Source organism: Lynx canadensis, chromosome A1, assembly GCF_007474595.2.
Source record: "Lynx canadensis isolate LIC74 chromosome A1, mLynCan4.pri.v2, whole genome shotgun sequence".
In the NCBI taxonomy this organism is placed as follows: domain Eukaryota; kingdom Metazoa; phylum Chordata; class Mammalia; order Carnivora; family Felidae; genus Lynx; species Lynx canadensis.
In genome coordinates this window covers 178,715,989-178,738,220 of record NC_044303.2, presented here as the reverse complement: position 1 = coordinate 178,738,220, position 22,232 = coordinate 178,715,989, and the positions used below count along the sequence as shown (strand labels likewise).

General features: G+C 45.2%; 1 protein-coding gene across 2 annotated transcripts; it reads left to right on the top strand.

Annotated features, from left to right (window-relative positions):
- Window positions 1-6,498: 6,498 nt before the first annotated feature.
- LOC115507270 (gamma-aminobutyric acid type A receptor subunit pi) lies at window positions 6,499-21,872 on the top strand. Of its 2 annotated transcripts, XM_030305589.1 has the most exons (9): window positions 6,499-6,551; window positions 7,222-7,340; window positions 11,334-11,401; window positions 12,189-12,406; window positions 14,424-14,506; window positions 18,144-18,281; window positions 18,993-19,145; window positions 19,672-19,859; window positions 21,570-21,872. In XM_030305589.1, the coding sequence occupies exons 1-9, from the start codon at window positions 6,499-6,501 to the stop codon at window positions 21,870-21,872; spliced, it is 1,323 nt and encodes a 440-aa protein (XP_030161449.1). The 2 variants fall into 2 exon arrangements, with proteins under 2 accessions (XP_030161449.1, XP_030161521.1); XM_030305661.1 differs by lacking the exon at window positions 19,672-19,859 and having other exon boundaries at window positions 21,570-21,607.
- The last annotated feature ends 360 nt before the right edge of the window (window positions 21,873-22,232 follow it).

The following is a 22,232-nucleotide window of genomic DNA, read 5'->3' as shown; positions in this document are numbered from 1 at the left end:
ATAGATAATAGATGACAAATTAATGATAGTGATGAGAAATATGATAAATTCATGATAGATATAGACAGATACTGGATGGAGGATTGGACAGAGAAGTATAAACATGAAACGATACTAACATCAGAATAAAAAGAACAATTTAGTGAGTACCTACAATGTGCCAGGTAGCTTCAGATATGCCCTTACAGCTGTCCTTGAATTCCTTTTTTTTTTTTAATTTTTTTAACATTTATTTATTTTTGAGAGACAGAGTGTGAGTGCAGGAGGGGCAGAGAGAGAGAGAGGGAGACACAGAATCCAAAGCAGGCTCCAGGCTCTGAGCTGTCAGCACAGAGCTCAACGTGGGGCTTAAACCCGCAAACCGTGAGATCATGACCTGAGCCGAAGTCAGACGCTCAACTGACTGAGCCACCCAGGAGCCCCTGTCATTGCTGAATTCTTCAGCAACACTGCAAGAAACCATCATCTCTGTTTGTCAGAAAAGGAAACCGAGGTCCAAAGAGGCTTAAGTAACCTGCCAAAAGCCACCCAGCCGGCCCGTGTTCTTTCATCTGAGTCTCACTGTTTCTGAGTCATAGGACACCCCACTCCCACCCCAGCCCCAGCTCTGAATTGTCTTTGTTACTTGTGAGCCTTTGTTTTATGTGAGAACATCTTGGAAACTCTGAGAAAAGCCACAAACCACTTTCCATTCAAGGAGAACCTGAAAACCAGCTCCTCAACCAGGCCTGTTTCAGCCGCCTTCAAGGTTCCCAGGTGAAAGCAAGGCCTCTCCGGAGAAACCAAAGAGCTTTCTCTTCGGGCGCACAGAAATGTTCGCAAGGCAGGCCAGGCTCTGGGGCACACTAAGGAAATTGACTTGGAGCCAGAGGCTTCTATGGGGCACCGCACGCCGATGCCCACCCGTTCAGTCCTACCTCCTTTTACTCCTAGCAGCTTCATTTGCTCCCTCTCCTACCTCTCTCCTGTCTCACCACCTTCTCACCTCCAAGACCAGCTGGGGCAGGGCAGGAGCTTGGCCACCATGTCAGGAGGGCAGGAGGGCCTCAGGGCTTCCTGCCACAGCCTATGCTCTCTCCATCAGACAGACTCCTGGCTCCTGGCTCTCTCAGGGTGCAAAGCCAAGCCTCCGGGAAATCCCTTGTGCCTTCCTATGGGGCTGGAGCCAGGAGTGAGTTTCTGGGCCACTGGTTATGGTGACAGGGAGAATTCAGGAGTGCATGCACACTGTTGAAGAAGTTCTGTTAGGAGGTTCGATGGAGTATGGAGGACGGATACTCCTAGACGGACTTCACAGGGAGTTGAAGAATCCTCTGTGTGAGGGACAGAGATGGTGAAAGAGGAGACAGAGACAAATCTAGCCAGTCCCTCCCACTTCTTTCTGCGTTGACTAGCTCAGCCTCTGTCCTCCATTCCCTTGGCCCCGATATCTCTTTTTGAAACTTTCCAGCCTGGAAAGCAGGATGCTCTCAGATCTGCAAGTGTCCTTTTACATAGACTAGGCTTTCTGATGGTTTCAAAGGTGCTCTTAAAATGCACAACAAGGAATCAGAATTTTAGAAATGATTAAGTTCTATCTTCAGAATGGGAGGCTGAGAACTAAGGAGGTAAAGTGGCTTGTCCAAGGTCATACGTGCTGCTAACTCTTGCTCCGTGATGCCAGGATAGAGGTGTCGTCAAAATTTAGAACCTCCCTCTGAAAGGGACTCCTCTTCCAGGCGTGGTGGGTGAGGTCACCCACTGTATTTGACTTCCATGGGTCTTTGATCTTTGCTGGCTGTGGTCCAGGAGCTCAGCTGAGACACCAACTCAGAATCAAACTCCTGGCAGCCAATAGCCATAGCAGGAGCTGAGGGATTCCCACAGACACCCAGGACCGGTCAGAGCTCCACCCTGGGGAGGAGCTGCGGGAAGCCCCGCCCACTTGCCTGCCTAGCCGGTCCTGCAGCTCTGTCTACCCCATGGAGAGAGCCACTCCATCAGAGAGTGGCCTGTGCCTGCATAGGAGTCAGGGCTGAGGATGAGGAGACTCTTGGGGACCCAGAAGATCATGTCCTGCCTGAATGCCCAGCCTGAAAGCCTGAAGGACCTGCCCTAACAGGGCCTCAGCAGCTGCCTGGTAAGAGAATTGCTGGCCCCTCTGGTACTTGGAGGGAGGAGAGGGAAGGAGATTCAGATACAAGCTGTGCTGGGAGTGAGGGGAGGGGCCCTCGCCTAGAATTTGCTAAGCACCTATCCACTGCTGTCTGAAGAACTATTGATTACTCTCCCATTTCATAGTGGAGGAAACTAAACCTCAGGGAGAAGTAATATAGTCTCCGAGTCAGTGGCAGAGCCGAGATGACAGCTCCTCTTGCCTGACCTTCCTTTCTGTGCTGCAGACCAGGCCCCCACCACACAACTTCACCTGCTGTGATTTTCTTAGGGAGGGCCCAAGGCAATAATCCCTTTCCTCACCTCAACCTAATTTGGGCTCCACTCCTGCTTCCCAACAAATGATTCTGTCTGTGCTGAAGCGACAGAAGTCTGGGAGCTGTGCCTGCGTGAGAAGGAGGCTGGGCATGACGCTTTTGGGGCTCACTGTCTATGTGATGGGGATTCTGGGAATGGGAGCAGAAACCTGCATGTACTGCAATTACCTCTGCTTCTCAGAGCCAATCCAGAGAAAGCTGCCATCTGCCACATAGGTGACCCTGAAGTCCTGTGTGTGACCCCGTCCTTCTGGAGGTGATGCCAAAATGAGTGCCCTCAAGAGGATGCTGTAGTCAGCTCATACCGTGGGTGGCAGCATGGGGTATAGAAAGAGATTGAGCTTTGGTCCTCATGGTCATGGTGGGATCAATGAAGTCCCCACAGAGGCAGAAAGGAGAGGAGAATGAAAATTAATATTTATTGAGTGTTTTCTCCTCCCGTTTGTCGGATAGGAAAGTCCAGACTCTGAAAGGTTAAATGACTCAGGTGTATCAATCCAAAGCTCAAGCTCTCTTCTAGAAGTAGAGGAGAGATCCTGGCAGAAAGCTCCTCAGAGTAGGGGAAGAGTTCATAGGCCGCCCCTACTCAGGAGCCTCCAGGAACATCGTGAGTCCCATGTTCCCCGCAGGTGCGCAGGGTAGATGCAGCTGGACTCTCCAGGTCCCCTGTAGCTGTGGCGACAACCCTCAGGGCACTGCCCTCTGGTGGCTCAGTGGGTGACTCTGCCAAATGCCATTCCCGTCATCTGTATCAGCACTGGTGGCTGGAGCCTTCATTCAGGCGGGTGGATACACAAATCGTCACTTGATGGTTGGCTCTATTGCCACATGAGAGGAAAACACACCAGTGCAGTTGCCATTTGGGACATACTGGAGATACAGCACTCTACCCCAGAGATGGATTTGGTGAAAGAAGGACCAGAGTCAAGTGTAATCTAGTTCACTTTGGGAGCTGGGGTCGTCTTCCCAAATGCAGCGCAAAGAACAGGGTTTTGGAAGAAGACCTGGATTCAAATCATGGCACTTAACTTCTACGTGGCCTTGGCCAAATCCCTTCACCAATCTGAGATCCAACTCCAGAAATTAACACCTACTAGGCCAGATGTTCATGAGAATTAAATGCGATTAAGCACCAAACACAGCACCTATAGCACCTGAGAGCATCTAGAGGGCTTTCTCTCCCTCTCTTTTCCTCCTTAATAAAATGAGACATGCTCAGCAACCTGACAAGATAAGCAGGGACAAATGGGATCACATTTCCAGGTCTGGTGTGGGCAAAGATTTTTAGGACATGAGATTCCTTGGGGCAGATTCAGAGGCCCAAGGCCCAAACATTCTCACTTCCTAACATAGGGCTGGGCACGGGGAAAACACGATTCAATAGGGGTCTTAGAGCTAAAGCTAGATTGTTCCCCAACTTGCCTGATAAAGTTCAATTTCACATAGGAAGAGAAAGAATTTAGGAATATACCAAAATGAGAAAGAAGCTAATTCAGACCAGACTAGGGAGAAGTTACAGATGGCCATGGGCTAGAGGGCAGAGACTGAGCATAAGTGGGTAGGAGAGTGTTGGTGGGCAAGCCTCCATATCTTTGCCCAGCATCTGGAGGGCTCCACCTTTCTTTGTTCACCTGGAAAAAATGCAAACACATTCTTCAATAATCTAATGACCTTCTCTATGACTTCCATTCTGGCACTGTCCCACCCTCCACCAATGGAACTGATCACTCACTTCCTTTGCACACCATGGATCCTTTGCCTCAGCCCCTGTTACAGGACAGCCACAGGAACACTGTGTCACTTTACTGCTTACACTCCCTCTCTCTCACTAGATGGGAGCTCTGGTGGATACCTCATACATGTCTGATTCCCAGAAGGAGCTTGTAAAGCCTTTGGAAAATTGAATGAAGGAATGGAGGGAATGATGCTGGGGACGGGTGAATGGACAGAGACTGGGAAGATGAACTAAAGGAAGAAAGTTTGAATATGATCATTGGTGGACTGATAATGTTGATTTATCAAAAGATGAGTGAGAAGGAAAGGGCTGAGGTAGAGGAATATGAAGAAGTGCAGAATTCTAGAACCTTACACACATGCAAAGATGTTCATTACTGATTTTGTAACAGTAAAACATGTGGAAATAACTTAGTACCATAAGCAGGACATGTGTTATATAAATGTTGGTATGCTGATCTTACGACATACTTTGAACCATTAGGAGGAATGAAGCAGATCTGTAGGAACTGACATGGAGAGGTCTCTGACATTGGAAAAGAGCATTATGTCATGGTGTAGTGGTTAAAAGTGATTGGGTCAGCTTGCCTGGATTCAGTCTGCCCCTCACTTGCCATACAACCTTGGGACTGCTTCTTATTCTCTCTAAGCCTCAGCTGTTTCATTTGGGAAAATGAGGAGAATGGTAGTCATGACTTTAATGAGTCACAAGGATTTCCAAGATTCTTAGCAGAGTGCAAACATGCATTAAATATATAATAAATGTTTGCTATCATTATTAAGCAAAACAAGTAAGTAGCAAAAAAATGCATGCTATAACACCAATTTTACTTTTTAATTGTTTTCTTCATATTTATATACATGTATATATGCGTAGATAAAACAACTGTTGACAGTTGATTGTCTCTGAGGTACAAGACTAGAGGGAAGTGAGGAAGAGCCTTTATTTTTTAGAGAAATTTTGGGTTCATAATAAAATTGTGCCCCCCACCCACCCCACACACAACCTTCCCCACTATCACATCCCCCACCAGAGTGGTACATTTGTTAAGCTGATGAACCTACAGGACACATCATTGGGGCTTCTACTTTCAACTTTCTACATTTCTGTCTTCTTTTTCACTTCCACAATGAGCATGTATCCATTTTGTAGGTAAAATTATATTAGTTAATTAATTGTTGAATCATATCCTAAGCCCCAGAATGGTTAGCCTCTTGAAAGTAGCCTGGTTGACACAGGTTGCCACAGAGGAAGGGGACGAGCCACCCTGGGACTGCCTGCCTAGGTACAAGGCCGGAGCCGCACCCGAGAACCCCCACTCTGCTGTCACCATCATGACAGGTCACAGGCTCACCTGCCTGGCTGCTGGCTACTCTCTCAGAGGAACATCTGACAGTAGCTCCCAAGCCTGAGGAGGCCAGGCCCTGGGGCCATGCCTTCCCTGACGGTCCTCATGCTCACCTAACCAGCTGAATGGCTTTAGAGTGCCCAGGGAGCAGGTCTGGGAGGTTGGGAGAGCAGCCGATATCACTGGTGTGAGGCTGCCAGCCCTGGACTCAAAGTCTCTTCTGACATTCACTAGCACAGCAACCTTTCTGTGAGCCTCTGTCTGCTCATCCCAGTTCGGGATTAACCTACCCACCTCACAACGGCACGGGGACATGGAGTGAGAAGATCCGTGGGAAAGTATCTAATGTATTCCTTGCACATGGATGGTTCTTGGAAAGTCTACTTGTGTGTTTGTTTATTATTGGGAAGTTTTCATTTCCTGTCTACATGACCTGCTTAATAGACTTAGACCCTGGGATAAATGGCATGGTCAGGGTGAGTGCCTAGTTGGGGATGTCCTTCCTGGCAAAGTCAAGATAAGGAGAGGGTAAGGACAGTCCTGGGGTTTCCAAAATACACAGTCCAGGATGGACTGGCTGCATTTCGGGGGCTGGTGAACTACTCTCTAAACAAGGTGTCAGCCTTTATTTGGCTGGATTTGGGTTGGATTTAACATGATGATGTTAACCCTTTATTTAACCCTTTATTTGGGTTGGATTTAACATGATGATCCTCCAAAATGGAGTCATTCCTGGATGGCATGCAGGGAATGGGAGGGATAACCAAATGGTATAGAAAAAGTCTGCTCTCCACACATGTTGAAAAACTGCTGCGGCTGATGACCCACAGGACGGAGCTGGGCTTGGCAGAGGTGAGCCCTTTGGGTCACCTCTCCTGCCTTGCCCATCTGTTTTCCCAGGTGATTGCTACTTTGGCCCCTCTCTGCGTGAGTGCCTTGTCAACATGAAATACATTCTCCATTTGACCTTTGTGTGTCTGAGTCTCTTGATTCCAAGGTGAGTTTGCTGCCCTATAATGACTTTGGTCTGAATTGCTTTGAGTATGTGGTTGAAGTAGGAAGGGTGGCAGGTCATTAGTAAGAAACTAATGGCAAGACAAAACCTAGTCTGTCCACCTCCTTGAAACACCCAGACAACACAACTCCCTGCCATTTATTCAAGCTTCCAAAATGGTCATATATGGGTGAACCATTGTGGGTTTTTTTAAATGTTTATTTACTTTGAGAGAGAGAGAGTGAGAGCGAGCATGTGCTCATGAGAGATGGAGGAGGAAGAGAGAGAGAGAATTCAAAGCAGGTGCTGCGATGTTAGTGCAGAGCCCACTGTGGGGGCTTGATTCCACGAACTGTGAGATCATGACCTAAGCCAACATCAAGAGTTGGGCACTTAACCAACTAACCCACCCAGGCGCCCCCACTTGTGTTTTTTCTAAAGACACTTGGAGGGGTTCCCAAATTACCTCAGCATTCTGAGGTATGGCAAATGGGTAATAAAATAGAATGGGATAAGGACATATTAATTCAGCAGCTTAAAATTAGAGATTTCTCTCTGGGAAAGTCACCACTGGTACGTGGGCACAACACACAGACATACATGCAAACACAAGCTCAAGTTTATGTGTGTACATGCTTATTCACAGATAAGCAACACTCATCTTCTTTTCCAGGATGTGCATCCAGGGGAATCAGTTCAACATTGAGGTCAGCAGAAGTGACAAGCTCTCCCTGCCTGGCTTTGAGAATCTCACAGCAGGATATAATAAATTTCTCAGGCCCAATTTTGGTGGTAGGTCATCCTTTCTGTCCAGTACGACAATTCAAAAGAAGGAGAACAGAGACAATATGCAGAGGAGGGTTTAAGGAGATTTTAGTTGACTCCTTTTTCTGATCTACAACCTGTTAAGGATTAGCAATAATGGATGAGGACAGCAAGTGATTTTCACACTATTTTGAAGAACGTGCTTTGCTTCTCAACCTGCGGGATGAAGAAATCCTCTTCCCAGCTGAGGAGGTGACTAGAGCCTCTAACAACCTCCTACACACTGTCTTCCTTCTACCCCTACTTCCAGTGTCATTATTTAAGGACCATGCCACCTAGTCTTCCTGCCTCCAGCCTGGTCACTCAAGGCTAACCCCCAACGGTGCCACCTAGATGACCTGCCTGGGTCCTTTTCCTGCTCAAAACACCTGCCTATGTCCCAGCATCCTCAGCATAGAGTCCAGAGCCCTTTGCATGGCACACCAGGGCCTTCCTAGGCCAGCCTCTATCTCTGCCAGTCTCGTCTGCCCCAACTCCTCCTGCTACGCCCTGCCAGGAGTGTGCCCCAAACACTCCCTGACCTCCTTGGCTTCCCTGGTCTCCTGCCTTTGCTGAGACTGTTTATCTGCTGAGAACAGCTTCCTTCAAATTCCCTCCCTGGAAAAATGCCAATTTTTCTTCACAGCTCTAATCGAAGGCTTCCTCCTGTGAGAAGCCAGCCCTGATTCCTCTAGGCCCTATCCCCATTCTTCACACTTTACTTTGAACATACTTCCAAATCCTAGCCACTACCTGGCAATACCATCGTTGCCACTGGTTTTACATCTGTCTCAGCTTTAGGCTACAGTCTCTTGGGGGAGTCTTGCTTTATTTACCTCAGTAAAGTTACCTCACTAACCCTAGCAGCAGCTCAGTGCTTGGCATACAGCAAGTGGTCAATTAGTATTTATTGATGGCATGAGGGAAAGAGGGAGGGATGAAACCAATAATATACCTCCTCACAGAGTCTCAGTCTCTCTGTGTCTCTAATGTCTCCTTACGCAGAGCATAAAGTGGTAGAAAGAGGTTTGGAGTTGAACAGACCTCCATTTGGCTCCCGGCTCTACTGCTTGCCCAGCACCTCAGCTTTCTAAGTCACCTCTCTATAAAGTGGGGATATATCTTCTGCCTCACAGAGAGGACTGATTGAAATGAAGTGTGTGAATAAGAACCATGGCACCTGCCATATCATCAGGATGCAGTCTATTCTAATCCCCTTTCCTTCCTGCTCCTCCCCTCACATGACAAAATTCTCTGGTCAAATCTAGGATTAGTGGGTTAGTCCACTGGAGAGCCAACACAAAAGGGAATTATCCATGCAAGATATTCACTGGGGCAATATCTATGACAGAATGTGGGGTGGGAAGAGAGGGAAGCTGACCCCGGGGGAAGCAGAGAGGGAGGGAAGGAAGGTTGGGCAGAGGTGTCATAGACTACACTACAGTTCTATGTGTGTGTGGAAGGGCCCCAGAGAATCCTGGAGCCAAATTTGCCATCAGAGGAATCTCCTATCTCTGCCTCCCAGGAACAGTGTGCCTTCATATCCCCGCCACACTCAGTCACTGGTGGGGTGCAGCCTTCGGGAAGCATGGCCTCAGAGCAAGTGCACAAATAGATTTCAGAGCACAGACCATTTTCATGGCCACACAATTAAAATTTGAGCTCCTTACGTTAACAAACCTAGGAAGGCTTCAACCTCCCCTAGTCTTCCCAGGCCCAGCAGGACACTAATGACAAGCATGTGAGTCTGTATGCCCTGGTTAGATCCAATTCCTCTGCCTCCCAAACCCCAAACAATAGGCCAGGATACTGCCCTTCTTGTTGCCTGTTCATAGGTTGACAAGAGGCAAGATTCTTGGGCAATGAGCCTGGGGTGGACCCAAGGAGGGTGAGGCCCAGATCCACCTGGGGTGAGAAGGGGGTAAGCGGTCCTTAGTCAAAAAGAAGGTGAGCCCCAACACCTTGGCAATCTGTCTCCTAAAGGAACTACATTTACGTGGCGGCCGGGAGTTCCGTGGAGCAGCCATGTTTTCTGTACTGCCTGTCTACCCAGGTTTTAGGTCCCTGGGGTCCTTAAGAGAAAAGACCTCCATAGGGTTTTTCAGGGAACAAGGTACACAGAGCACAGATTTATAAACAAGCCCTAAGAACACTGTCCAGGAACTGGCTTTGACCTCTTTCCTAGGAGGAAGCTGCCCTCTGGTGGCACAGCTTACTTTGATAACTCAAGGGGAAGAAAGCAAGTTCTGGTCCCTAAAGAAGCCAACTGAAGCAAGGCCCAGACTGGACTAATTAGATACAAAGTAAACAGAAAGCACAGTGGGATGGAACCTTTGTGTGTTTTCTGTTCTCCATGTTCCTCCGGGAGAGCAAATAACACTCAGCCACTGCCCACTGTGCTCCAGGCACTTAAAATAGATCTTGTAACTTTCCCAACCCAACCCATAATACCAGGCACTAGTAGCTCTATTTTATAGGTGAGAAATTGTAGCTTAGCAATTTGCTCAAGGTCACACAGCTATGAAGTGGTGGGCATAGGATTCAAACACTCTGGCTCCAAGCTCCTTTTCTCAATTTCTGCCTTGAGGGGCAGAAAGCCACCTAGCACCATACTCCTTCAGCACCTTCCACGGTCTGTCCTCAAAGATCTCCCACTTTTCCACCAAGTATTAACACCAAGCATTTACTTCGTTACTTTTAATTGCATTGGTTCTAAAACTTCACTTCCAAATTCCCACCTATATTCTATGGCTTAGTTTCCTTCTGTGAATAAGTAGGTCGCTTTGTCTGATTCCTACCAATTAGATGGTTTTAAGCTTCCTTTGAATTTCACCTCCCCTCTTCCTGGTTAATGCAGTGTCACAGTCCCCTGACACACCCCTAGTTCTTTATTACAAGAGAATGTTGTTGCAGCTATTAACCTGGTGAGTAAAGTTGTTCTTTTTCCAGAATGAGCTAGGATTAAGGAGGAGAAGAGGGGTAGGCCAATGCCACTTACTGAGCCTCTGTTATTATGTGACAGACACAATCCTGGGAGCTTTGTACAGATAACTATTCGTGAGCACCTCCTAGACATCTGGCTGGGCAGGCACTTCACACGTATCCCCTCTTGCCACCATCCTGCAGAGAAGCTGCCACATGCCGAATCTCCTTTAGCCCTCTCCATGACCCTATGGTGTCATTAGCATTATCCCCACTTATAGGTGAGAAGTCTGCAGTTCCGAAAGACTCGGTAATTCTTCCCAGTTGTAAGCCAACATCTTTCTCACTCCTGGGCTTTTCTTCTGCATCTCCAGTCTGAGGAGGAATACACTGCCCTGGCCTGGCTTCTGAGAAAGGTGGCCCCAAGGCCTCTGTCTCCAGAGCTGAGGCGGGCGCTCTCAGAAGTTCAGCTTGAGGCCCAGTATCTATATACCAGATCTCATGGGGAAGGTTCTGGAATTCTAAATAGTTTAGGCTTTTGGGAGAGTAAAGGAAGAGTAGCAAAGCATCAGGAGGTGAGCAGGAGCTCAACCATGAGCAGTCTTGAATGCCATCTTGTGGTAAATTTACTTAGTTGAGGGGAAAAAAAAATGAAGATCTCTGTGCAAAATCCCAAATCCCCTACTACGTTTCTAAATAATCTGTCCCTTGCAAAGCACCACAGGAAAAATCCTCCAAGTAAGAAATAGCAAATACAACTACATCCTTTAAAATCTGCACTAATGAACGTAGTGTGGTCTCTCTTACACATTAAGCTATTTACATATTTGTGCATTTTTTATACAAACATTTTTCATACATTTTTTCCCATTCTACACAATGGTTCCTCCTGACAGGGGTGGGTAGAAATCCACCTTTTGCTTTATATACTTCTAGAGTGGTTAAAATTTTCCAATAGGTGAATGTTGCTTTCGTAATTTTATAATTTTTAAAACATTATGCTAATGTAGTGTGTTTGTGTTTCTATGTAAGTCCTTCCGGTTTTTTCTTCATTCTTAGGAGAACCAGTTCAGATAGCACTGACTCTGGACATTGCAAGTATTTCTAGTATTTCAGAGAGTAACATGGTAAGTGTGGCCCCTTCATCTTCCACCTGAGGAGACCTTCTCCTCGTGTTTTATGGGGATACACCTTCTAGCTACTCAAAAAACAGAACAGAGACTCACAGCCCCCATGCTCTCGGAATGGCAGAGGCTGGAAACCTATCCCAAAACTCAAGAGAGTGGAAGATTCTTATAAAACAGATCTTCTGAAAAGGAAGGAAAGTGGATTCAAAGGCCAGGAGGGAAGAAATGAGGGAGGGGAGCGGATGCATTTGGTAAGGGATGAAAACAGGGGAGAGAATCAAAGGGCAGTGGGGAAGCCTGAATATCACATGGACCCTCCCAGGGCGGAAGCTAAGCTAAGCTAATGAAAACCAACACTCTCATGACTTCTTTCCACCATCCTCTCACTTAAGAACACCCAGTACAGATAAGCTGACACAAAAAGCAGGTTGCCAAGGGGCCCACTGTTCAGTCCGGGTACAATCCTGGACAACCTAAGCACTTAGCTCACCAAAACCTTCAACGGTTTGGAGGGGCTTTTGTGATAGAAGGTAAGTAAGTTAAGGCGCTAAACATGCTCCTACAGTGCTCCCTTTTGGCAGTGAGAGTTACTCTCTAGAACAGATAAGGTGCTTTCTTCTCTTATTGCTAACAGGCTGCTCCCCCAAGAATAAGACTTTGTTCACCAGTGTCTATTATAGTACGTACTCTTGACCTAAGTGGAGGTGGGGAAGGGAATAAGACTTGACCCCTTCCCTTCCGTTTTCAAAGTCTTTCTCCCATTTCCACTACTTGGCTTCCCCCTCAGGACTATACAGCCACCATATACCTCAGACAGCGCTGGACGGACCAGCGGCTGGTATTTGAAGGCAACAAGAGCTTCACTCTGGATGCGCGCCTTGTGGAGTTCCTCTGGGTGCCGGACACTTACATTGTGGAGTCCAAGAAGTCCTTCCTCCATGAAGTCACTGTGGGCAACAGGCTCATCCGCCTCTTCTCCAATGGCACAGTCCTGTATGCTCTCAGGTGACTGGGTGGCTGCAACCTCAGGGCTGGAGGGGAGATGGCTGGAGAAAAGGCATAAATATATCCTGGATAGTTCTGACCAGCTGTCAGATAAGCACCCCAACGTCCCACCCTTGTCATGCCCCTGCCTTCCTAGATTCTTGTCCCTACAATTGAAGGGCCCTCCCTCAGTTCAGTTTGGCTCAATAAGCAGCTACTGAATGCCTGCTCTGGGCCAGGCCCCACTCTGGACACCAAGAATACAGAGCTGAATGAGACATTGTCCTGACACAGATGAATAACAAAAGGAAGTTCGGAATCCTAGGGAGTTGGGGAGTACGTTAGAGACAGAACTCTGAGCTGAGTCTTAAAGAGTAAAAGGAAGTTAGCAAGAGAAGACGGGGAACAGCAGGAGGAAATGTAAAAAATTTTCCTTTCATGGGACTTAGCGGAGCTAGAGTTGCTGCAGAATGCATCTCTACTCGTCTGAGTCATTTTTGTACAGAGAATCAAAGTGCAGTGCCCCAAGGCCTCTGTCATCTGCAACCATGGCCTCCCTTTGTCTCTTCTCCAAATCCCTGAGGCCAAAAGTTCCTTCCACCCAGTGGAAGTTTATCAAGAGGCTGGTTGGCTAGAATAGGGAAGGTGTTCCCTAGGTGCTGCAAGAGGCAACCCACAGGCAGAGGCTCAGGGCTGTTTGCACAAAGGATGTGCAAGGACCGGGCAAACCATATGCTCCCACAGTCCTTGGGTAGAAGGCTGAGAAGCTAATACTCTTAAATCCCAAGTAAGAGGCTGCTGTTAGGAAACAAAGACTGAGCTAACCAATAAACTGAATTTTTGGATTGCTCATCTGACATTCCTCAGCCACACTGAATTATGCAAAAACCAGCCCAAACCCCAACCCTTCTTTCAAGAAGCTAAACTAGACCTCTCCCATGACACCCAGCTCCAATCAACACTAACTCTTCCCATGTGTGTACGTGTGTGTGCATGGATGTGTCTGTCTGTATTTTGCACATAACATAATCTCTTTTGTACAAGGATTACAAATAATAGATGACATTTAACAGCCTCACTCTAGAATTAGACATATTTGGGGGTGAGTCCCTGTTCTGTCCCTACTCTGTGACCTTAGGCAAGTTGCTAGACTCTCTGAACCTCGGTTTCCTCAGCAGCAAAAGCAGAATGATTTTTCCTACCTCGTAAAGCTGTTGTATAAATTCAAAGGGATAATGCATGTGAAGCACTTTCCCTGGGGATTGGCTCAGGGTAAGCGCTCAGTAAATAGTAGCTGTTGTTACTCTGTCTCCCTTAAGGGAGCTTCCTCAAGGTGGGCACCATGAACACAACATTTCACTTTCCCCAAGAACCCAGCACAGTGCTTAATGACAGCACTTAATAAAAATGTATGACACTGAAGGAAAAGGGAGATAAAGGTGGGCCAGTTGAAATCTCCACTGTGAGGGCTTTATTGAGGTTTAATTGAATGTCCCTGAATGTTGGTCCCTAAGAGCCACAGTGCCTGGGACCCTCCAACATCCTCCACTTCCTCTGCGAATGCTGATCCCCTCCAGGAGGCAGGGTCCTGGAGAACTGCACAGCCAGCAGACCTGGGATCCAGCCCCAGCTCTGCCACTAAGAGCTGTGTGAGCCAAGGCAAGCCAGAATCTGTTGTCAAATGGTGACAGCAGTGTTGGGATCTCTGTTCTAGCTCCTCGTGCGTTTGTCATGAAGATTAAATTTTAAAACTGGATGCAAACGCATCTCAAGCTAATGAGTGATTCTGTTCTGCAATATGTTGCACATTTGCCTCTTCATTGCCAACATTCTTGCTTCCTCCATCCTGGGCCCCAGCTTTTACCACATCTCAAAGATGTCACTTAGCACAGAAAAGCTCAGGAATGTTTTGCGTGTAGGCTCCTGGTCACACGTTCACTGTAAGGGCCAAGGTGAAAGTCTTCTTGGAGTTGCCCTTAACAGGGAATGTGTACTTTCCCCCACAACACTCCTTTTGAACCCATTTTTCCTTTCTTAGAATCACAACGACTGTTGCATGTAACATGGACCTGTCTAAATACCCCATGGACACACAGACATGCAAGTTGCAACTGGAAAGCTGTGAGTATATATCCTGCAGCCCCTGAGATGATTTTCCCGGGTGACTTAGATCAGTGTATTCATGGAGAGAGACCTATACACAATGGCCTTTCTTTTCTCGGTGTTGATTCCAATTGATTCAGCCCTTCTGAGTGTTTAGGCAGAGAGATTTAGAGACCTCTCAGCAACAAACCTTCCAATATGACATCTTTTGGGGAAGGCCGCTGTGCACCAACACTAAATATTTCCACCTAAGAGTAGACAGGACAGTGAAGGAAATGGGGGTCAATTGGATGAGGAGTGGGACTCAGAATCTGAGAAGGCACCAGAAGCCAGAAAGAACACAGCAGGGGTTAAAAATGGTAACGTGCAAAGCAATCATTGGCATTCATTGCATCTGCTTCTAACTTTGAAGAGAAGTTGTTTGGAGTGTGTGTGTGTGTGTGTGTACTTTAATACAGTGATGCCAGTAATGGGAATTCAAACTGTAGTCTGGGGATTTATGATGAAGAATGAGCATTTATTCTAAGTTGATGTGTGTCAAATGGCATTGTTGAGTAATATCCATTGTTCTGAAATGCCCACCAAACTTGGGAAAGTGTACCTGTGACCGGTGTCCTAGGAAAACAATGGCTCAGAGAGGAGTTATCAAGGCATCAAGGGATGGCTTGTGTCAGGAGGAAAAACCATAGTCAAGCACTGGACATCAGTAGGCACGTCTTACATGAGGACGCACGTGGTCAACATCCAAGAAGCACAACCATTATGAGGCAGTAGTCATTTTTCAGAAGTAGACATTTAATTAAAGACTCAGACAGGCAGATTAATTACCTTATTGATTAAATACATGAAAAACCTACTTAAAGCAATACAGCTGTTTGGGGGCAGAATAAAACTTGAGGATATCAAAAAGAGAACTCATTTTCAACCCCACATGGAAAAAGTAATTGCCCTCCATGTATGGCTGTGCTCATCTCAAATCCCAGGAGTGAGATTCTCCTGGAAACTCCAGCACTCTGCTTGCACAAATACCATCCCCAGTGAACAGGGAAAGCATTCACTGAGTGTTTCTTAGCAGTTATTTGGGTACAGAAACCTCACTGAGGGTGTTTTTTCCTGAACACCATCCCTAGAAAAGAATTGCTACCATCCCACCAGAGCAATGATAATGCCATGATTGTGAGCATTTTAATACTTGTAAAAGTACGGTGTCTAGGTAGAAGCTTGTATGACTCACATTTTTTAGCTATTTTTGTATTTCTCTGGGCTTCTAGGCATATTTGCACAGCTAACATCAGTACATTTGGGGGTGGTTCTGAGAGAAAACCCACAGACAATTTTTACCTGGAAATCCTCTAAGAACCCATGACCACTTCCCTGCCCTATGGAGGGAAGATAACCACTGTTAAACAGTGGATACTACAAGCTAAGACTTAACAAAATGTTAGTCCCAACACTGGTATCCCTCTTCCCAGTAGCCTGGGAAAATGAAGGCAATACACTTCCATGGTTAAGATCGCAGGTATCAAAATCACTGGGTTTTTCCTGTCACTAGCTGTGACTCTGGGTGAGTAGAACTAACCTCTCCTGACCCCAGTTTCCTCACTTGTGAAGAAGGAAAAATAATACTGTCTGACTTAGAGAGTTATTTTTTAACAGCTTTATTGAGGTAAAATGTACATACCACAAAATTCAGCCCTTTTAAGTGTGAAGTTCAAAGATTTTGGGCAAATCTGCCCAGTTATGCAACCACTGCCACATTTCATTGTTAGAACATTTCCATCAACCAAAAAGATCCCTTGTGCACATTTGCAGTCTCTCCCATTGCCGCCACCCCACCCCCATGCCCAGTTAACCACTAATCTACTTTCTGTCTCTATGGATTTGCTTTTTCTGTGGGCGGCCGACTTCGGCTCAGGTCATGATCTCGTGGTCCGTGAGTTCGAGCCCCCTGTCGGGCTCTGTGCTGACAGCTCAGAGCCTGGAGCCTGTTTCAGACTCTGTGTCTCCCTCTATCTGACCCTCCCCCATTCATGCTCTGTCTCTCTCTGTCTCAAAAATAAATAAACGTTAAAAAAAATTAAAAAAAAAAAGGATTTGCTTTTTCTGGATATTTCATATAAATGGAATCAATGCACCATGTGGTCTTTTGCATCTGGCTTCCTTCACTTAGCGTGTTTTTGAGGCTCATACATGTTGGAGCGTGGATCAGTACGTCGTTCCTTTCTATTGCTTTATTTCTCGTTATTCCATATGAAAGAGTACAAGTAATACAAGTCCTTTTGGCTTGGTTCCACCCTGCGGTTATTAAGAATAATGCCACTGTGAACATTTGTGTACAAGCTTTTTGTGGACATGATTTGATTTCTCTTGGGCAGATGCTTAGGAGTGGAATGCTGGATCAAACAGTAAATTTATGTTCAACCTTTCAAGAAGCTGCCAAACTGTTTTCCAAAATGGTTGCACCATTTTACGGTCCCACCAGAGATGTTCCAGTTTCTCCGCGTTCTCATCATTGGTTATTGTCTGTCTTTTTCATGACAGCCATTCTTACGGGTGTGAAGTGGTATCTTCCTGTGATTTTGATTTGCTTTCCCCTAATGGTTAATGATGTCGAGCATCTTTTCATGTGCTTATTAACCACTCATCTGTCTTCTCAAAGAGCTATTCTGAGGATTAAATGAGATGATAATATTGTAAAGCACTTAGAAATGCCATTGCTTACTAAATGATAGATATTATCATCACCATCATTGTCCATGGGTTTTGGGTTTAGACTTTCCTGAGGTACAATCCTGGCTTTGTTATTAACTTGCCCTGCTATCCTGAGAAAGTTGAGCAATCTCTCTGAATCTGAGAATTTTCATGTATAAAATGGGCAAGACATTACAATTCCTTGATTCTAAGGTACAGCATTTATTGAATAACATTTTAGGAAAAAATGTAAGCTCTACTTTATATATATGTATGTGTGTATCAACTCTAAGATCCATCCCAATTTCAAAAAATGTAAAAAAATTTTTTTACTGAAGAAATATATAAATGTCTACCTTGCAAGTCTGTGAGCATATTAGAGATATAAGGTGTAAAAGACTCACCATAAATGTTTCATAAAAGGTAGCTATTATTACTATTATGGACTATATTAGTAAAACTGCTTTGAGATTTACCAAATGCCTATGTTAACAGACATCAATAAAGTGGCTAGTGGTAGGTTTCTTGTCTTCTGTTTTTGCATTTTAGCCAATATGGAAATAAGAACAGACCGATTGTGAAGTCTCTGAGAACATATTCAGAGCTGCTAGATTGTCCTGAAGGGCACCATGTAACATAGAGCTGTGTGTGTGCACAGACAGGAGCTCAATAAATATCATTTCAATAATGAGGATGGCCACTTCCAGAGGCCTATCATCCACCAAGTCTAAATAATGCTTAGCATAGAACCGGTTTTCAATTGATGGCAAATAGCCTAGCAGCTCATCCTATTCTAAGCAGATGCAGCAACTGCATGTGAGAAATCATGCCAAGTTTTGCATGGGATCATCCTTGGACTTAGCACCATCGAGGCAGATCTCCCGTTGCCCCCATATTGTAGCATTTTCCAGACGAGTTCAATCTGCTGCCTCCCTGCATTGACTTGCACTGTTTGACTTACCAGGGGGTTACGATGGGAACGATGTGGAGTTCAGCTGGCTGAGAGGGAACGACTCGGTGCGTGGCCTGGAAAACCTGCGTCTTGCTCAGTACACCATACAACGGTATTTCACCTTAGTCACCAGATCACAGCAGGAAACAGGTAACTTGGGAGACACTTTGTACAAAAGCAAAATAACTGCGTTGCATTTTGAGTCAAAAATACGATTTCTTCTCTAGTTTATCTCTTTTTTTTTTTAACGTTTATTTATTATTTTTGAGACAAAGAGAGACAGAGCATGAACGGGGGAGGGGCAGAGAGAGAGAGGGAGACACAGACTCGGAAGCAGGCTCCAGGCTCTGAGCCATCAGCCCAGAGCCCGACGCGGGGCTCGAACTCATGGACCGTGAGATCGTGACCTGAGCTGAAGTCGGACGCTTAACCGACTGAGCCACCCAGGCGCCCCTAGTTTATCTCTTTGTGGCCAGGAACGCCTCCGCAGTGTGGTAGGGCCATAGGGTTTGGGCTGGGCACTAATACCTGCTTCATGTCCAGTATTGACATGGCCCCCAAAGGGCTCCCAGTCTAGTGAGGTAGATGTCAAGGAAGCCAGCAGGTATAATGCTACAGGAATACTATGATGGAGAAAGGCACAAGAAAAGGATCACGGGTGGGAGTACCAGTACCCCTATAAATCCCATTCTATACAACAGCAATTTCTTTCATTGAAACTGTAATGACAGTTCATGCTTAATTAGGTTTTGGTGTATAACAGATAGCTTAATGTGAATATAGCTAAGTTAAACATCCCGAAGGGAAACCACTCTGCTATGTGAGCAGACATTATTTCCTATCTCTTATTTACCCTATCAGGAAATTATACACGACTGGTCTTGCAATTTGAGCTTCGGAGGAATGTCCTGTATTTTATTTTGGAAACCTATGTTCCTTCCACTTTCCTGGTGGTGTTATCCTGGGTTTCATTTTGGATTTCCCTTGATTCAGTTCCTGCAAGAACCTGTATCGGTAAGCAGCTCCAACAGGAGATTTCTAAGAACTGGCCTAACAGGTCCTTTTTGGTTTCTTTTCACCTTCGACCAGGTTTGGTTTTTTTTTTTTTTCACTGATATTCACAGGGCAGTTCCAGGAGTTGGTTTCTTGAAAGATTCTTTCACAGAGAGAAAGAGAGAGACAGAGAGACAGAGACAGAAAGAGAGACAGAGACAGAGAGTGAGGTACTACATTTTTAAACATGTTTTACAGTGATAAGGGAGAATTGTGATTGGATGTCTATTGCCAGTTATCTTACATACTGAACACCCCCCTCTAATGGGAAGACAGAAGATGCAACACTTAGAAAACAATATCACTCATATCCATTCAAAATGGACAAATCAACCCTGCTCTAGAAGACTGCAGATTTTTCAAAATGAGCTGTTCCATTTCTGAGTCCTGTCCCCCTTGCCAAGTTCTGAATGGTGATGGTCTGCCAGGTAAAGGTGAAAGGTTCACTGGCCACTGATGTGGGAACATTGCCTACCTGTTTTCCCAGGAGTGACCACCGTACTGTCAATGACAACACTGATGATCGGGTCCCGCACTTCTCTTCCTAACACCAACTGTTTCATAAAGGCCATCGATGTGTACCTGGGAATCTGCTTTAGCTTCGTGTTTGGGGCCCTATTGGAATACGCAGTTGCCCACTACAGCTCTTTACAGCAGATGGCAGCCAAAGACAGGGTAAGAATTTTGAGGGCCCTGTATATATGATTCATCACTTGCCATGTGCTGGTCTGTAGAGAGGACCCCGACTGGTTCCTATCCCCAGTGATTCTCATCCCTGTTCAGGTGGAGGCATCTGGAAGTCATGACACCTTTTGAAAAAGACTGCTCTTTTTGTCAAGTACAATGGGATATTAACATGTTTAATTTTCTAGCAGCAAATCACTGTTATCTGTATGCAACATGAAATCACAAGCATCCATGAAAAACCCAATATCAAACCAAATGTGATCAGCTGCTTACAAGTTTCATATTAATATGCAATTACTATTTAATTATTTTGTTACATTTTTGTTTTCTTAAATTATACAAGTAATGGTTTACTGAAAATGTATGAAAAAAATTAAATTGTGGCAAATTTCTCGATTAGCCTGTATTTCTGCTAACAGGGAAAGACTGCCATTATCTGAATTAGCAGTGAAACACTGTGGTCCAGCTCTCAGAATAATAACAATCATTATTATCAATTGAACATTTACATGTGCCAGACAGTCATAAGCCCTTTGCAAATATTAGATCATTTAAAATACTCCTAACAACCCAGGAAGGGTATCAGAGAGGAATCCGAACAGCCCAAAGACCCAGTTGCCTGATCCCTTATGTTTGACTCGTGAGCAACGTTTCACACAGTCGTATTACCCAAGTACTAAAGGCAAATGATTCTATGTGCCAGCCAAAGAAGAATATGGATTTCACTCATTTTGCTCTCTATAGGCTTCCTTAAGGGAACAATGGTTAATAACAACAACAACAACAACAAAAATCTGAATTTGGTAGATTGGCAAAAAGGGATATGGAGAATTACTAAGATCCTTCATGGAAGACACCAGAAAGCCCTTATTTGGCTGTGTGTATAAGAATAGCTTCACTACAAAGTAGTGGCTATGTGCTGAACATCTCATTTAGTCCACCCAACAGCCTATCAGATGGCCACCACTGTTATTCCAAATTTACTGTTGAGGAATCTGCTGCTCAGAGAAGTGAGATCTAAGACCTCACAGCTAGTCAGTAGCCTGGCCAAGGATCCAAATTCCACTCTCTCTGACTTCACTACACTCCCCACATGCTATGCCGTTCCAGGCATGTTGGAGAATGACAATTCCCTGGAATTGTAGGCAGCATCACTATTTCTGTTTGTGTGGCAGAGACTTTTAGACACTGCTGATTTCTGTCATCTCTCATAATTAATCCCTCCTCACTGAGACAGAATGGGACTCATCAAACACCTACTAAATGCTTTACATAATTTATACCATCTTCCCATCTGTCTCATGAGGTAAATATTAATATCATCACCATTTTGTAGGCAAGGAAACTGAGTTTTAAAGGGATTAAGGTGACTGAAATTTCATAGTAGCAAGAGGCAGAATGGAATTTGAACCCAGATCAGCTAACTTCAAAGGCTGAGCATTCAGCACACAGCTCTGCATATCAATAGAAGGCAATGGTTATTCTTCCCCTTATACAAGCTGAGGACCTAGGGAGAGGTGCCTATAAGCAGGATAACAGGACTGCCAAGTCCGGCTCACTAGCCAATTACTGAGGCACTCAATGCCACTTTCTATTAAACCTAATTATTCAATACTTAGGCTTCTAATTATATAAATACCTGCTTATTTATTTTGCTAAGTCGAATCTTTCAAGCTGACCGCGTTGTCTATGATCTAGGGGACGGCGAAGGAAGTGGAAGAAGTCAATATTACTAACATTATCAACAGCTCCATCTCCAGCTTTAAACGGAAGATCAGCTTTGCCAGCATTGAAATTTCCGGTGATAATGTTGACTATAGTGACCTGACCATGAAAACCAGTGACAAGTTCAAGTTTGTCTTCCGAGATAAGATGGGTAGGATTGTTGATTATTTCACAATTCAAAACCCCAGTAATGTTGATCGCTATTCCAAATTACTATTTCCTTTGATTTTTATGCTAGCCAATGTATTTTACTGGGCATACTACATGTATTTTTGAGAGTATGCTGAATTGTTTGCATGCCATGGTTCTTCAAAAGAACAAAGTAATGATGCAAGCAGTTTTCGAAGCCAAGTGTGCGTGCTAAACAAGTGAGTAGATAGCATCTGAGCATTTCTCCTCAAAGAATATTCCCCTACCCGTTATTTAAGCTGTGTAGAAGTCCTAGCATTACAGAGTCTTATAATAGAAATAACAAGTCATTCCTTTTTTATCTTTACCAAAGACATCCCCATGGAGCCTAAGATTACAAACCTACTCAGGGTTGACTATTTGCTCAGTGACTCCCTGGTCTGCATTTACCTCATATAAAAAAATGAGAAGGAAACTATTATATGTATTGAGTAACCCTCAAGTGCC